The sequence below is a fragment of the Chelonoidis abingdonii genome, chromosome 6 (genome assembly GCF_003597395.2).
Source record: "Chelonoidis abingdonii isolate Lonesome George chromosome 6, CheloAbing_2.0, whole genome shotgun sequence".
Taxonomy (NCBI): domain Eukaryota; kingdom Metazoa; phylum Chordata; order Testudines; family Testudinidae; genus Chelonoidis; species Chelonoidis abingdonii.
Window position 1 is genome coordinate 59,437,945 of NC_133774.1, and position 17,621 is coordinate 59,455,565.

Sequence of the window (17,621 nt, forward strand, 5' to 3'; positions counted from 1 at the left end):
ACCCGCGCGCGGGGTGGCGAAATGTCCCGGTGCCTAGGGTGCCAGAAACCCTAGCGCCGGTCCTGTTTGGGCAGCTGAATGCTATTGGTGCTAGTGGCTACATAATCCTGCCATAATGTGTCTTGTCCCTGCAGAGAAGTATAAATGTGGATGAGTGTGGCTACTTTAATTACCATGAGATCCATCTGCTGCTTTTTTATAGATTCCAGGACCATGGTCAAAGACTCCTCTACTTGCTAGGGACTTTCATGCCCAGAAAGAAATGAAATGACTACCCCAGTCAGCTCCTAATGACTCAGTATTTCATGCAGCTCAGCAAATTATTAGTGTGAGAAATCCATAGACCTTTCACTATAGATCTATGGATCCAACTATGGACTGGACTTGCTGTGAATAGCTCTTTGCAATCCAGAGGCAGTGGCCCAAGTTCTGTTCTCATTTACAGTAGTATGTTTGTGTAGTAACTTCAATATTAATGAAGAAAATAAATTTGGCCCAGTATCTCTACCAGATGACTCAAATGTAGGCCATCTCTATGGCTAATTCAACAGAAATGGGGTGAATCAAGTCTCAGAAGAAAGTCACACTCTCTGCATACTTTATACCTGACAATGGATAACACGTGCATCACAACACACTTTTAAACAGAAATCATTCATGCAAGTTTTTAATTAATAATGTTGAAGTGACATTTGATTCATGGTAGAACATTTTGAACACTTGCTTTGTCGCACAATTTTAGTTCCTTTAAAAAAGTATTTTATTATTAAAAGCATTTTTGGTTGCATGAATAGATCTTATATCAGACAGTGGTATCTGAGGTGGGTTCTTAAGGAATCCTATTAACTTTTGTTTTAATTTTCATCACACAGGTGGGTCTCCAGGCCCTGGTGGCCAGTTAGCTGAAACCAATCTTGCTGTAATTGTGATGATCCCATTCAATGATGACCCTTTTGGAGTCTTTGTCATAGACCCAGAGAGCCAGGACCGGGAGATAGTAGAAGATGTTCTCTCTGAAGATGATATCTCCTACATTACAAACTTTACAATTTGGAGGCAACAGGGTACCTTTGGAGATGTCCGGGTAGGCTGGGAAATATTATCCAGTGTGTTCCGAGCAGGACTACCACCAATGATAGATTTCTTATTGCTTGGATCATTCTCAGATTCTGTACAGTCTCAACCTCACAGGAGGCGTCATCACAGCGGAACAGATGCTTTGTACTTCAGTGGAAAAGAGGATGCATTTGGAACTGTTGACCCTGACTTCCACTTCAGTTGGGATAACATGCTTTTCAACTTTACATTTTCAGCTTGGGTGATTCCTAACCTCAATAGTGATGGGTTTATAGTAGCAAAGGACAATTACAATGGGACCATGTATTATGGTGTGAAAATCCAAACAAATGAATCCCATGTTTCTGTCATGCTTCATTACACAACACTGGTGTCCAGTATTACATATGTGGTCAAGACAACTATCATGAAATATGTGAAAGAAAATACTTGGCTTCATCTTCTGATTACTCTGGAGGATGGCATAATTGAGTTTTACATTGATGGAAATCCAGTGCCTGGAAGAATGAAGAGCCTCAAAGGAGCAGCAATTGCTGATGGTGAGAAAACAATCTTCATTTTTTCTTTTTCTATAAAAGTAAAATTCTGCACTAAGCAGCAAGTCCAGTCCCATTGAAAAGTATATTCATAATATTGAAATAAAGCTACTATATGTGAAAGTTTTTTCTTTTTTAACTAGAAGAAAACTTCTTGATAGATATTCAGAAAATAGATTTCATGGAGTTATAGTAGTACAACTTTCTTTAAAGTCAAATAAAGTTATTCAGCTGAAACTGCAACATTTTGAAAATAGAATTTTATCATGTCTATTAACTTGCCTGAAACACCTCATGGATTTAATAGAATAATTGTTTTTTCAGGATTTAGATTTACTTGAACATGTGTATGCATAATATTTTAAAAATTCTGCTAAGATATATAGGCTCTACTCCTGCAAACACTCACAAGAACACATAAGCATGTGCATATCGTATTGTGAGGCGTTAGGGTGTTCCAGGTATGTGTCAGGCACACAGAAGAAACATATTTTCTGGATGTGTCTGATATATTTCGCCTTTGTGAAATGTTTAAGATGCACAGAAGGTGCTGGAAAGGGTTTCAGAGAGAATCAAATTTAGAAATAAATAACTGAGAAAATGAAAAGAACTGCAATAGAAATGCATCTTTAAAACAGCATGAATGACACCACTACTACAAACAACTAGAAAAGAAATTATTTTTCCTCTTTAGAAAAGGGAAAAAATGAGGAAAAGTCTTACGATAGGAAGATTTTTATGATATCACTATCATAGCAGAAGAGGCTGTTGTCTTCTTTCTCCCTGTCTGTAGGGGAGAGGCCTGGACATGGCAAAAGAAGGGGGAGAGGTTGTTCCTGAGGAGCTGTGAAAAACAGCTCTGCTTCTCCTCTGCAGCTCCAGCTGGCGATCCATCTCTGCATCGCTGACTGTGACTTGTTAGAGAGAGACTATCTGTTAGTTAGTCACGGATGGTTCACTGGCTGGTGAGCAGTAGCCAGGTGTGTGACTGGGAGGTAGGATGACCATACGTCCCATTTTGGCCAGGACAGTCCCTTTTTAAGCCCCGTCCCAACTGTCTCAACCTTTTTGGCAGACGTGGGCATTTGTCCCATTTGCTCTTGCCAGCTGATCAAGTTGGCAAGAAGAAACGGGACAAATGCCCACTTTTGTCAAAAAAATGGGGTGCAGAGGAACGTGTGTGGGGGGTGATCAACAATGCCAACGCCATGTGTGTGTGGGGGTAGGGCTTACACAGGGCTTGGGCACACAGGGTTTCAATGCCAGCCCCGTGCAAGGAGTGGGCCTTAGGTGAGTGATGCCAGCCCCATGCAGTGGTAGAGGCCAGCTCAGGCGACTGGTTGGTGCACGGGGCGGGCTTGGGTGAATGGCTTGGACCAGCCCCACGCAGGGTGATGGGGAGGGCTTGCGCTAGTCCCATGCAGTGTCCGGTTTCCCTTTGGGAAATATGATCACCTTAATGGAAGGGCAGTTCATGGGGATATTATACTCACTTTCCCCTGCCACATTAATATAATCTTTGATAGTTGTCATATGAGAGCCGTTGCATCTCTGTTGGTTTAAGGCAGTCCTAGTGTGAATGCAAGGACAAACTTTACACTGATTCTGGGTGGCTATCATAGACATGCTTAACATTTGCACTTCAGTTGATGTAGATCAGTCATTTGAATTACAAATGATTGAATGCTCTAATGTGAGCCAAGCCTTTGGAGGAGCTCTTAGATATTTGGGGTGATCTGTACAATTGCTTGTAATGTCGGCCTTTGTACCATTCTGTGGTTCCTCAAGAGTTTGATCCAGCTCTGTCTTCTCCTCTTGCATTCAACATTATTATCTATTCTCTAGTTTCATAGTAGTAGAACTCGTGACTTAACTTACTTATCTTTAGCTGACTTGGCACATCTTCTAAACATTTTGTGGTCTGTCGATGAGTGGACTCACCCCTGCAGCGCCTCCTGCTGGTGACTTCTGGGAATTAGCTCGAATCCAGCTCCAGAGCACCCTCTGCAGGCCGGTGATCCGCTGCCTCTTGGCCCCCATGTCCCTCCCAGGACCCCTAGCAGTAACCCCTTAGTCTCAGGGTCTCCCTTCCCCAGGGAACCCCCACCCACTATCCCCACCTCACCTCAGTATATGGCTACTGCCAGTCATTGTCTAGCCCCTTCATCCTGGGGCAGACTGCACTATCAGCCTACTCATCACTGGCAAGGTTGGGTTTGGACCTGCTGCCTTGGCCTACCCTGGGCTGCCCTCTGCAACCCCCAGTACCTATTAGCCCAATGCTAGGTCGTAGCCTGGGGTTTTCCAGGCAGGAGCTCCCCAGCTCCTCTGCCTTTCCCCAGCCCTGCTTCACTCAGGTACCTTGGTTCTAGCTTCTGTGCAGCCAGGCTTTAGCTTCTAAGCAGCCAGGCTCTTCTCCCTCTAAAGGCAGAAGGAGACTGCTTGGGCTTCTGGCTCACAGCCTCTTATAGAGGCCAGCTGGGCCTGGTTGGGGCATGGCTCCAGCTGAGCCTACTTTCCCTAATCAGCCCAGGCTTCTTGCCCCAGTCACAGCCCTCTCCTGGCCTGTTTTAATCCCTTCAGGGCAGGAGCAGAGGACCACCCTGCTACATGGTCCTTAGTTGTTTCCGGTCCATGGTCCGTTCACGTATCTGGGCAGAGTTCCTCTGGGCGGCGTCCACTGGCTCCCTTGATGGCTTCGAAGAGCAGTGGGTGCTGTCCGGGGTTCTCTGCTTGGTGTCCCCGTCAGGCTCCCTTCTTATGACCCTCTGACCACACTCCCGTCCCTGTTCTTTTATTAGTTGTCCCCTGTAATCAGTGGGATCCTGTGGTCCTGTGGGTCCTCCCCTTAGGCTGGGGGTTGATCCTTTAGCAGTGGGCGGGCTTTGCCCGCCCACTTCCCAGGAACCCAATAGATACATGGTCCTTAGATGTATTTTGGGGAAAATATATTAAGATGGTATCCATACTGTTCAACATAAGCTTGTTTTACACGTGGAAGCTCAGCCAGGGTATGACAGTTACATTATTAATGAGATTATAAGAGCTAATAAGCCAAAAGAAACCACCATGACAGCTTTTCATTTACACAGTTTTATTATTTCGGGGCAAAAGTATGAAAGTAGTATAAATGTTCATTTCTCTTCCAGGTCCAGGAATAGTAAGAGTTGGTGCAGGGATGAATGGCAGCAGCAGGTATACAGGATTGATGCAGGATGTGAGGCTTTATGAACGTAAATTGACAAGAACAGAGATCTATGAACTTCATGCCACCCCAGCAAGAACTGATGTGCACCCCATCTCTGGATATTTAGAGTACCGACAGGGAGAAACTAAGAAGTCATTCATTGTGTCCGCAAGAGATGATGAGGAGGAGGAAGGAGAGGAGTTATTCATACTAAAGCTTGTCTCTGTGCATGGAGGAGCTCGAATTCCAGAAGAAAACACCATAGCAAGATTAAGAGTACAAAAAAGTGACAATGCAAATGGGCTGTTTGGCTTCACAGGAGCATGTATTCCTGAGGTAAGATGACTATCAAAAAGACAGTGGGTGAAATTCTGGGCCCAGTGAAGTCAAGTGGCTTCAGTGGAGCCAAGTTTTCACTCTATTGCTTTCAGTGCATGGGAAGCAAAATCACTTGGGTTTAAAATCTTGCGGACAACAGATTTGTTATCTAATATAGCACCATATTCTTTCATACTGGAGAATGAAATTGACACCTGTGAATTTTTTAGTAACTGTTTTTAAAAACCCATAAAATATTTTTGTTTAGAAAATAAATCAGGCCCTATTTAGCAGACTAATTCTGAAAATAACTCATTCCTCACTCATGTCTAATATCTGAGATTAAATTTGTGGTAAACTTCCCCCCTCTACCTCCTTCTTTCTTGGGTCGTGAATATTGTAATCCTTTACTTATTTCTCTACGTGAAATCCAGTATGCTAGACAATGTTGCCAACTCTTGCAGTTTAATTGCAGTGTCATAATATGCAGTATTTTTCTTAAAAACCCAGCTCCTGGAGTGAAGTAAAATGTATTATTTTTTTAAAAAAATCTTATAATTTGTAATCCAATCTCATGACTTTTTTTCCGGGGGTCTCAAAATTTTGGCCCTTTCCTCCTTTCTCTTCCCTTTCTATGCATGTATCTATGTTCCTTCTCTTATTACAAGTAAACATCCTCCAGCATGGCCTGGAGAAGAGCATGAGCTCTCCAAGGATTGCTTAGGAGAGTGATGTTATCTTTCTAGAACATGAGGCAGGAAGCAGAACTGAGTTTCTACAGAACTGTAATTGACCAAGTTCAATTTCTGCAATTTCTTTCAGTTTGACTAGTTTAGGGGTTACATGCCACAATAGTAAGTACAACGTTTTCAGATGGAAATGTGGTTTTCATTTGTCTCTTTGGTCTTGAACCTTTTGTAAATATTTGCTTTACATCTTTTTTACCCCCAGCTTACTGACAAGGTCTTCATTATTTTCTAAAAGCATGTTCCCATTTGAGGACAATGAACCAACTACATCAAACCATAGATGTATTATCCTAGATTTCTAAACATTGGTGGTCCAAACTGTGATATCATTACTTGCTTTGAAAAGTACCATATTCCCAGTAGTCCCATTGAATCAGGCCTTTTGTTCTCTTCCCCAAGCCTAGCTTCAAAGAATCTACGAAACAACTGAAATATTAAGTCTGTACAACATTGCTAAATCCTCAAAGAAGGGAAGAACTTACTCTGTTGATAATGTGGAATATTAACCAGTAATTAAATAGGAAAGCTTTGCCAAGCATTAAAAAATATAACTATCCTTATGAACATCCACTTTGTTCTACTATTTTAAGCATTAGTGCTTTCACCATTTCAAATAAAATCTCTCTGTTTTCAGTGGTTTGTAAAGCACAAATAAATGGGAAACTAAAATCATAATAAGAACAGGAGTACTTGTGGCACCTTAGAGACTAACAAATTTATTTCAGCATGAGCTTTCGTGAGCTACAGCTCACTTCTTTGGATGCATGGAATGGAACACACAGACAGGAGATATGTATACATACAGAGAAGATGAAAAGGTGGAAGTATGCATACCAACAGGAAGAGTCTAATCAATTGAGATGAGCTATCATCAGCAGGAGGAAAAAAACTTTTGAAGTGATAATTAAGATGACCCATAGAAGGTGTGAGGAGAACTTAACATAGGGAAATAGATTCAGTTAGTGTAATGACCCAGCCATTCCCAGTCTCTGTGTAAGCCTGTCTCCTGTCTGTGTGTTCCATTCTATGCATCCAAAGAAGTGAGCTGTAGCTCACGAAAGCTCATGCTGAATTAAATTTGTTAGTCTCTAAGGTGCCACAAGTACTCCTGTTCTTTTTGCAGATACAGACTAACACGGCTGCTACAATGAAATAAAATCGTAATGGCTTTGTGTTTGGAATCTTCTATGACCTTTTTTGTTACATCATCCCTGTTTGTCCTCCAAACACATCATAAAGACTTCAGTCTTCTTGGTTTGAATGAAAGCAGTTTTCAATTTGGACGGCTTGTTTTTTAAGTGCCTGCCATATGCTGTGATAATACATTCCTTCAGGTCCAAGTGCCTTTGATATAGTCTCATACCACCGATCATCACCCAAGCATGAAGCAAAATTAAAAATTAATAGGAAAAGTTAATTGTCCAGTACTCATCTTACATCTATTTCAGCAGTGAAGCAATAGCTAATGATTATATGGCAGATACACAACATTGTTTTAGCGTGCTTTCTATACATATCTGTCTACTAGTGAACTAAGTCATGCTCAGTATACACTGGAAGCTGTCATACTGCATATAGAATACATTGCTATTTGTCTTTTCAAAGATATGGTTGTCTGATTAAATTATTCTCTATCATAATTCTATGAGATGTACAGACAGTACCAATAAATATTCTCTGAAATTCTTTCGTATTTTCTTCATACAAAGAATACTGTGTACAGACTGCTTGATTTTTTTCACAGTTTTTTCTGTACGATGATTGAAAACTGAAAGTAAGAAAAATGTTCACTGTTTAGTTTAAGTAATGTTGAGAATGGAGAAAGCCTGATGTATTTTAAAGATTGAATTGCTAAAGGAAACTAAAATCATTGTTCAGGAATGTAAAGTAGTAATTTTTTCCTAAATTTCAAGAAAGATCTTGAATTGCAGTAACATTGGAACAATTTTCCTGAAGGCCTGATAATTTTTAAAGGATCATTTCTATTGTACTGATTCACTTGAAACTTGTACATTGTTGTCAATCTTCTTATTTGCTTACAGACATCTGATGAAGGTTCCACTATATCGTGTGTTGTGGAACGTACACGGGGAGCCCTGGACTATGTGTATATATTTTACGTTATCTCTCAGATCGATTCCACCAGCATTAATTACTCTGTTGCCGATTTTGCAAATACCAGTGGAACTATCACATTCCTTCCTTGGCAGCGATCAGAGGTAAACCTGATCTTATTAAAGTTAATCATCTGGTTCTGTGCAAGCCTCCTGGAAAATACCTTTCCAGTGTACTTTACTGATTTTCATACTTGGAAATGTTTCCTTCAGACAACAGTTATGGAACTTTATTGAATCTGTTACTCCTTATAACTAAAAGCAGTGATAGATGTATGAAAGTGTATGTATATTTCTGTATACGTATTTATAAATATATAATATATATATGTTTACAAAAATTAAAGTATAGGTGGACATTGGTTCTAAACACCATTGAACTTGGAGAAAGTTTGGATTCAAGTCTGACTCAAACTTATCTCTATATAAAAAGCAATCAAAGATCAATTTATTTAAAAAAATTAGTAGCAGTCAAATCTTTGCATAATTTCTCAGATCAAGAGTTTTGTGTCTCCTATTGCTCAGTTCTTTTACTGTGAGTTTAATTGTGGATTGTGTTGTAGGAAATCATACATACATTTGTGACAGGTGAAGGCTAAGATAGGGTATGGCCTTTGGGGATGTTTTAGAACGTTTATATTTTTTTTTTCTTGTGTTGCTTGAATGCTGGTAAATACAATGATAAACATTGTTGGAAATTTTGCTGTCAACTTCACCCATGCAGCTCCATTGAAGTCTGTGTAAGGGACTGAGCCATACCCATTGAAGCCAATGGAGAGTCTCAGTGACTCTTTTTTGTCTGGCTATACCGAAAGGACAGGAGATATTTGATATGGTTTTAATCAGGCCGCAACATTGTTATTAGATGTCTGGAACTAGCTGGCAGATAGACTTGTATAGTGCAGGTAACCCCATATTCATTCCATGATTACCCACGGGGCTTCTGCCAGCTGCCCATCTTTTTCTATTAAGGTCCCCCCAAGCCAATCCATTCTTGGGACCTTACCATCCAGCCCCACCTTGTAGGAGGGTTAAGGTGGACTGTAGGGGGAAGAGGGGTTGACTCTGTGTCATACCAATCATAGGAATCTCCCTCTATTCCATTCCTTTAATTAACATTTCGTTTTTAAGTCCTTTTCCGAGCCATTTATCTGATCACTGTATACCTTCCCTATGGAGTACCTGCACTGGACATCCGCCCCACATATATATAATGATTTGCGACATATAGCCTACTGCCTTCATGCCATGCATGAACAGAGCCCTTCCTAACCTGCTGTGGGGAAGGCATAGAAACCCCAACTCCACATAGCCCAGTCTGGTGGTAAGGGAAAAATTCCTTCCCAGCTCCCCTAAACAAGGGGAGGCTAACACTATGCCCACAGCAGCTCCTGACCAAACCTGGTATTTCACCACCTAAAGTGGAAAGAGGGTGAGTACTGCCTCAGCCTGCTCTAAGTGAGAGGGGGCTTCATGCCCAAGGCTGCCACTTCTAAACCCTGCCGCCAGTCTGGTTCCCAGGGGGATGAGTCAGCATTGCCAGGCTAGTCCCTTGTCCCGTTTTGCATAGGGTGACCATATTTCACTATGCTGAATACCGGGACACCTAGTAAATTTACTTGTATTCAAGCGAGTTCAACGGCAATCAGTCAGAACTATTCAGTACAAACGTTCAAATTAACATCAAGGTGACTGAACCTCTGTTAAAAAGAAATACTGTGTAGTTGGATTCTTTTTATTTACCTTCTTATCTTTAGGCTTCACACAGGGAGGGGTGACACACACACTCTACTGTACACCTCTCTTACACAGTGCGGGTGATCGACCTGACCCTCCCTGCCCGGCACTCTCCTCCCTCCATGCCTGGCTGGGTTCCTGCCACTCTTAGTACCTGGCGTCATGTCTTCCCAAGGCAACATGTGTGGGGAGAGGAGGAGGTATGCAGGGTCACATGTTTCCCTCTCAGTATTTCTGCCAGGGTTCACACCAGCATGTGGCCAGCAGCAGCCTTTCGGCACTGTGTAGGAGGAAAGGGATGGGAGCTGCTTTCAGTTGTAGGGGAGGATAAGTTGGGGGAAGGGATGACCTGGCCCATGTCTTTAGAGAGCTCGTATCTTCTCTTCTCGCACCTTCTTCCCCTTCTCGCATCTTCTTCCCTTTCTGCCTGCACAATGTCGAAAGGTACCTAACGCCTCGAGGCTGCTGCTGGCCACTGACATAATCCAGCCACCTCATATCCTTGGCTACAACATGGGTAGGAAAGGGTTAATCCCTAAGGATGCCTTGTGCACCAGGACTGCAGGGCTTCAGCAGCTGAAAAGATGGCTCAGCAGGGCAGAGTGCCTAGGGAACGGAGCAGCCCCCTGCTTCCTGGGGCAGGGCTGCGGGGCGGGGGGCAGCTGAAGAGGGTACTATGTCCCTGCCCTGGGGCTGCTCTGGATCCTGCAGGTTCAGGGTGTGAAAAGGCTGGAAATCGTTTTCCCCCCAACTCCAGAGCTTAGCTGAGGGGCAGAGAGGTTTCCCCTTATTAGCGCTGTGCGGGGCTTTGGCACATTCAGGGCTCTGCTCCTTCTGGCCAGCGCCCTGGGCCAGAGGCTTTTGGGCTTTCCCAGGGTGCTGGTCCAGCCAGAGACAGTGGGGGAAGGAAGCAGCAAAGAATCCTGTGGCACCTTATAGACTAACAGACGTTTTGGAGCATGAACTTTCGTGGGTGAATACATGCATCTGACGAAGTGGGTATTCACCCACGAAAGCTCATGCTCCAAAACATCTGTTAGTCTATAAGGTGTCACAGGATTCTTTGCTGCTTTTACAGATCCAGACTAACACGGCTACCCCTCTGATATTTGGGGGAAGGAAGGAGCCTGTTGGCCAGGTTGTTGGTGAACTAAGTGCTCCGACCAGGAGCTGGTTCTCTGCACAGCGCTGGGAGCGGGACACGCCGTGCCGGTGGGGATATGGAGGAGCAGCGGGAATTGAGGGAGATGAAGAGGCAAAGCAGGAAGAGGACAGCAAGATGATGGGTGGGCAGCAGAGGCAACATATAATCAGCTGCTGCCTGGCGCCTGCCTGCACTCACCAGCCACCGCAGTGCACAGTCAGTGCCGGCCAGAAATGGGTCAGAGTCTAGGGTCCTGCTGACTGAGATCCACGTGCAGTAGGGGCTGCACTAACAGATCAGTAGGGGGAGCGTCTGTCCCCGCGTGCTGCATCTTCATCCCGATACCAGCTTTACAAACCCACCTCCATTATTGGCCACTGGATCCTACGCACCCCCTGGTGGGAGGGCTGCTGGTGAGCAAGGATCCAGCCATCAGCAGGATCCACCAGTACTGAAAGGCGGGGAGAGACAGAAAACATGGGACAATTTGCCAGTTTTTAAGAAAAAGTCGGGACACCTGCAGGAGGTCATAAATACGGGGCTGTCCTTTTAAAAACAGGACATCTGGTCACCCTACCAGTTTTCCTCTCCCCACCCCTCCCCAGCCATAAAGCACTGTTCCCTTCATACGGCCAGCCAGACAAATTCTCCCCTGCTTAAAAGTGCAGTGCAGTTATTATTGGAGTTTTGCTTCAGGTCCTAACCAAACAGTTTACGTAACCAAGCATAGAAGTTGGCCCAAAGCCTGTAATATCTGAAAGCATTATGGCACTCCTCAGATCCTTGTCCATTCCGTTTCATTCATTGTTTAGTGTTTATCATACACTGTACTATATAGAGATCCTATTCCATTAATCACTATGTCTAATGAGTATCAGAGCTTCTTTGAGATTTTGGAATCTATCAAGCGCTTAAGTTCATTGTGCACAAACTAAATTACAGTTATTTTTAAATATCAGAATAAAGAGCTATTTACTTTGTTTATGTTTAATCTGTTATAAAAAGGAAATGTAAGAAAATTGTAAAACATTTGAATATTAAATTTTTTTTGCTCCCAATGTGTCACTTTTACAATAATTAGTTTTAAAAATATAATTACAAAACCTCATGTTATATAACTTCCCCCTTCTCTGGTGGCATAGGTTTTGCCCCTTATAAAGTATATTTTTATAAACAGAGTAGTCAGGTTTCTACTAAAGGATTCAGAAATATACTCTGCTATAGCATCTTAAAAGTACTATATTTGGCATTTTCCCCCTTCTAATATTGTGGTCATAAACATAATATCAGCTGATCTAAGTATTTTGTGCAAAAGAATTAAAATTCAGGACACCAACAAACTCATATTCTTCTGCTGGGACCACATAATACTAAGACCGTATAAGTATATGTAGATAGAAACCAGCCTCTAGTGATATTTTTAAACAATTAAATCGTATACAGCCATTCTGATTGACTATTGTTGCTCTGCATGTAAAATATTTTTTAAAAATGGGATTTAGGTCTACTAAGTCAGTTGGGCACTTCAAAAAATTGTACCCCGTATTATTTCTGAGATATTAATGTCTCTATTTTTGCAGTTCATAGTTTTACTATAAAATATTAGGTTATTTGACCTAAACATCAAAAATATTGCATACATCTTTTAAAAAACTGCATAGCAGATAAAACTAAATAAATGTAAGCATTCGGTGCAGTTTGAATAACAGTTACTGAAAATTTCGTGCTACACTTTTGCACTTTTTATGTTATGTTATTATATTTGTTTAATTTCTGTGTGGATTCTTCCTTTTATAGGTCTTAAACTTGCATGTTCTTGATGATGACATTCCTGAGCTTAATGAATATTTCCGTGTAACATTAGTGTCTGCAGTTTCTGGAGATGGAAAATTAGGTTCAACTCCAACCAGTGGAGCAAGCATAGATCCAGAGCAAGAAACTACAGATATCAGCATCAAAGCCAGTGACCATCCATATGGTAACAGTGGTGGAAATCGCATTTCTGTTTCAAATAGTTTTGTTGGCTGCTATAGATTTTTTTATGAGTAAAACTACATCAGCCCTTTCTCTAGTATAGGGGATGTTTTGGGAAAGAAGGGGATGTGGCCAGAGCACACTGTACTCCAGTGAACCTCACTGTCTTAAGGGCCCCTATAGAAACATTAGAAGCTGATCCAAATTAGAATAGCACTTGAACTATTTTGACTAGCATCGAGGCCAGTTCAGCTCCCTGCCAGCCTGGAGCTGGACACAAAGAAGATGGATTAGTCACTTTTGCCTCACCCCCTCTGAACTTCTGCACAGCTGAGAATTTAGCCTGATTCTTTTACATATAAAATTGTAAAGTTGTAGTTAGTAGTGCCCAAAAGAATAGTGACTATTAAGCAAGTGGATTGATGACAAAAGCCTTGCTCAGAAATGTCCACATTATTTTGCTAGTACATAAATAAAACAGTGTAGCAGATTTTTTGTTGAGGAGAATGCCTGAGCAAGCAAGCTGTTTCTGAGGGGGGGAAAAGAAAGTCAATCAAATCAAATCATTGAACTTGTAATATGCAGTGCTCCTCCTGGGAGGAGCCGAGTACATTCTGTTCCCATTGAGGCACGGGTACTTTGTCAAGATTCACTTGCATATATTGCTTATCCATGTCAATGGGAGATGAGATACACAGCACGTCCTGGGAGATGCTTAAAATGGGATGGTTGGTGCCCATGTTTGTATTCAGATGTTTAATTTCAGACCCTGCATAATAATGTTAAACATTGTAAAATACGTTACGTTACAGAAGGATTTTTCCTAGTGCAGGTAAAAATGTAAATTGTTGTTTCTTGCATCTCTCAGGCTTGCTGCAGTTCTCTATGGGGTTGCTTCCTGGGCCCAGTGATAAAATGATTCTCCCAGCAACTACGGTGCCCCATATTACTGTTAAGGAGGAAACTGGACATATTAGGTTACTGGTAGTTCGTGCACAGGGCCTTCTTGGAACAGTTATGGTGGAATACAAAACAGTATCACTGACAGCATTCAGTCCTGAAGACTATCAGGTATGTGGAACAGACTGAAATACATGACTGATGTTTATTTGCGAATTCAGTTAGACTTGTGTGTCTTGGGTTTTAGAGCTTTCTTTCCATCTGTGTTTTTTTTTTAATATGTTCAGAGAGTCTTACTAAATAAATCGCTTTACAGTTCTCCCATTGATCATACCATGAGAAAGGTGAATATTGAAGTTATAACATGTTTTGTACAAAAAACAACAAATATCCCGGCGTCATCATGTTCATGTTGTCATTAGTTTGTTTCTGTATATGGCGCTTAGATTTTGCTAGAACTTTTGCCAAACCCCCCTAATTTTATGACTTCCCTTGTCTTGGATCAGTGGGGAGTGTATTTCTCCATAGTGGATGTTGGTTACTGTTGTATAGAGGTTAATTACCTCCAGGATGCTCCCAGCTCCTGCTGCCCCAGAAGTGACAATTTGAGGTTAACACACGTTTGAGTTACCCTAATGGAGCAGCTTAAGGTTATATTTGATAATCATTGAGTGTCCCTTTAAGGTGTGAATAATTGGAGATGCAAGCCTAAGAGGGTGTGCATGCCTGTACATACTTAGTGGAGGAATACAAACACACTGATGCTCACATACAGGTTTGTTCTGCGTTTAGACTACAGCTGTCTTTCCATAGCCTGTTAGTTAGAGTATTCACCTGAAGGTGGGAAACGCAAGTTCAAGTCCCTGATCCAATGATTGTTTAATTATTTATAAAATGGAGAGAGACCCATACAATAATATCCGAGTGCCCAGTGGCTACGGCACTCTCATGAAGTGCGGGAAACCTAAGTTCAAATCCATTCCCCACAACAGGGGCAGGGTGGAATTGCACCCAGATTTTCCACGTCTCATCTGTGTGCTCTAACCAGTCAATTAAAAGTTATACGGAAGGCAGTACCGTTACCTCTTTCCCTTCCTTGAGCTGTTTTGTGAATCTAGTCTTCCTTTGCTTTTGTTAAAATTCTCAAAATTTAAATGAAAAATTGAATCGTGTTGAAACAAAACTTTTCATTTTGACACCTCTGAAACATTTCAATTTTTGGTTTGGTTGGAAAATGTGTTGTACTTGACACAAATTTGCAGATAGTTTCAAGTCAGCTGAAACTGCATTTTGTCTAACTTTCATTTACACAGGTAAGTGTGCCTTTGTGAAAATCCAATTTATGTGAATAGGTGTGGATTGACTTGACTAAGTTGAACACACACAGAAGTGCACTTAGGTGCTCACAACTATGAATTTGAGCCTAGCTTTTTCTTGTAATGAAGGTGCAAGAGAATTTTGTGCAACTTTAAGATGCAGACAGAAAGGAAAAAAAATAATTGGTTGTATAAATAGCAAAGTTTTCCAGTAGCAGAATGGAAGTCTTTTTTGCCACAGTGAGTTCAGACTGATAGAATGAATAGACTTGAATAAAAGCTTAAAGAACCTTTTATTTTTCAGAGTATTGCAGGCACCTTGGAATTTCAGCCTGGAGAAAGATACAAGTATATTACTGTTAACATCACAGATAATCCTGTCCCTGAACTGGAAAAAGCTTTTCAGGTTGAGCTACTGAACCCAGAGGGAGGAGGTAAGACTCACACATCAACTTGTTGCCTACGTACGCACAACCTGTTTTAGGCACTGAGGGCTTAGAATACTTAAATCCTTCTCAGAAGGTTTATCTTCCATGGTTGGAAATTTTTTCAAAAAGAGAGACTTAGATTTAATTTTTTTTTAGAAAATATTCAGTTAATTCATTAATAATTGCGGAAAACAGCCATGCCTCAGAGAAACTTGGACTGGTTGAATGCTGTTAAGGAACTGGATTATTGCCAAGAATCAGGTCACCTGAATAAGTGCTTTTTTTTTTCTTTTAGTATAGCCTTTTTTTGCTTGATAATGAGACTTAGAATGATAAAGTATTAACAGGTACCTGAAAAATCATCTATCTCAGTTCAACAGGTTAAAATATATTTAAAATAATAATTAACATTAATCAAACAGAGCCAGATTAATCCCTTCTGACACTTAATTGAAGTTAAAGAAATTACACAAGACATGAATTTGGTCCATAGTTCATTCAAATTGGTTATAGTAGTAAAAGGCTACATGGTTGGCTTAAGGGGCTATGCTTCTGTAGCCCCTTGATGGAATGTTGTTTGATAAGCTGAAGGATCTGTGGGAAACTCAGGGAAACTTATACTAGAAGGCAGGGTCGGCTCTAGACATTTTGCCACCCCAAGCAGGGCAGCGTGCCGCGGGGGCGCTCTGCCGGTCGCCGGGAGGGCGGCAGGTGGCTCTGGTGGACCTCCCGCAGGCATGTCTGCGGAGGGTCCGCTGGTCCCGCGGCTTTGGTGGACCTCCCGCAGGCATGCCTGCAGGACGTCCATTGGAGCCGCGGGACCAGCAGACCCTCCGCAGGCACGCCTGCGGGAGGTCCACCGGAGCCACGTTCCGCCCTACCGGCGACCAGCAGAGCGCCCCCCACTGCATGCCGCCCCAAGCACGCGCATGGCATGCTGGGGCCTGGAGCTGCCCCTGCTAGAAGGTGCTTGGCCCAATCAGCTCCAAGTTCCTGTACTTCCTCCACCTGACACACCCAGACCACCCACAGACCTCCATTTCTTACACATCTTTGCTTTCTGGAGATGGTGCTTGTGGCACTGGTATGGAAAATACTGACTTCTCACAAAAAAATAAAAAATGTCAGTCAAAACCCAAAAATGTTTGTTCGAAATGCTGCTGCAGTGCTTTATGGGAGTTGTAGTTCGGATACCTTTATGCTCTCATTTTGTTTTGTGAAGAAAACTCCCTGTATGAACCTTCATCTCCCATGATGCACCATGAAAAAAAATTTGTGTAGTTGATAACCAAACTTTTTTTATCGAAAAACAATTTTGACAGAAGATTTTCAGCTAACCTTAGTTTAAAGCTGTAAGAGACAGACACCTTCTACTACACATCTCCTTGTTCCCCCCTCCCCCAATATCTCTGAATGCGTACACCCAAAGTTACTATCATCCAGTAAACTGTATGAATTCTGAAGAATGTCCTGGACATTTCCTTAACTTTCTGAGGAAAATCTCTCACTTTTGTCCCTTTGTTAACAGCACAACAAATATAAACATGCTCTCTGAGGAAACAGTAGCAACTAGTCAGTCATGTCCTCATTTTCATGCTATACCACCTAAAATACTGGGCACCATTGCACGGTAGCTCTTCTTATCAATCATCAGACCCCTAATGGCTAGTTGTCAAAACTGATTTCCTCATAATTACCTTCAGTGTGATAATTTTAAATAAATAAAATGAATGTGCGTGTATACTGTTTCTGGCTTTGATCAGAGAACACGTATGCTTTCAAAGTCAAATTGGATGCTTTGCAGGACTATTCTCCTATTTTTTCTTTTTTGTCTAAAAAGGTTTAAAGTGCTTTCTGTGTTCTCTGTGTTATAAATGTATATATGTGTATTGTGTGTCTTTGTGTGTCCTCTTGAAGTTGCTGAACTCTTTAGAAATGATGGCAGTGGTAGTGGTGACGAGGTCTTGGAGTTCTTCCTTCCTGCTGTCCATCAACATGGTAAGCATCATGGTCTATCCTTTGTTTCTTAATTGATTACTGAAATTTCTCACCCTAGTCCTCACTCATTTGGATTGGTTATAACTGAATTATCTCTCTCTCTCCCTCTCTATGCATTTTTACATAAGCTGACTTTCAATGAC

General features: G+C 41.9%; 1 protein-coding gene across 1 annotated transcript in view; it reads left to right on the plus strand.

Moving 5' to 3' along the window:
* ADGRV1 (adhesion G protein-coupled receptor V1) overlaps nucleotides 1–17,621 on the plus strand; it is a 460,423-nt gene that overhangs the window by 70,040 nt on the left and 372,762 nt on the right. The window contains exons 22-28 of the mRNA XM_032764111.2: nucleotides 873–1,616; nucleotides 4,763–5,136; nucleotides 7,910–8,086; nucleotides 12,660–12,840; nucleotides 13,705–13,907; nucleotides 15,357–15,486; nucleotides 17,398–17,478. Coding sequence (XP_032620002.2) covers nucleotides 873–1,616; nucleotides 4,763–5,136; nucleotides 7,910–8,086; nucleotides 12,660–12,840; nucleotides 13,705–13,907; nucleotides 15,357–15,486; nucleotides 17,398–17,478 — 1,890 coding nt within the window. The remainder of the gene's footprint in view (nucleotides 1–872; nucleotides 1,617–4,762; nucleotides 5,137–7,909; nucleotides 8,087–12,659; nucleotides 12,841–13,704; nucleotides 13,908–15,356; nucleotides 15,487–17,397; nucleotides 17,479–17,621) is intronic.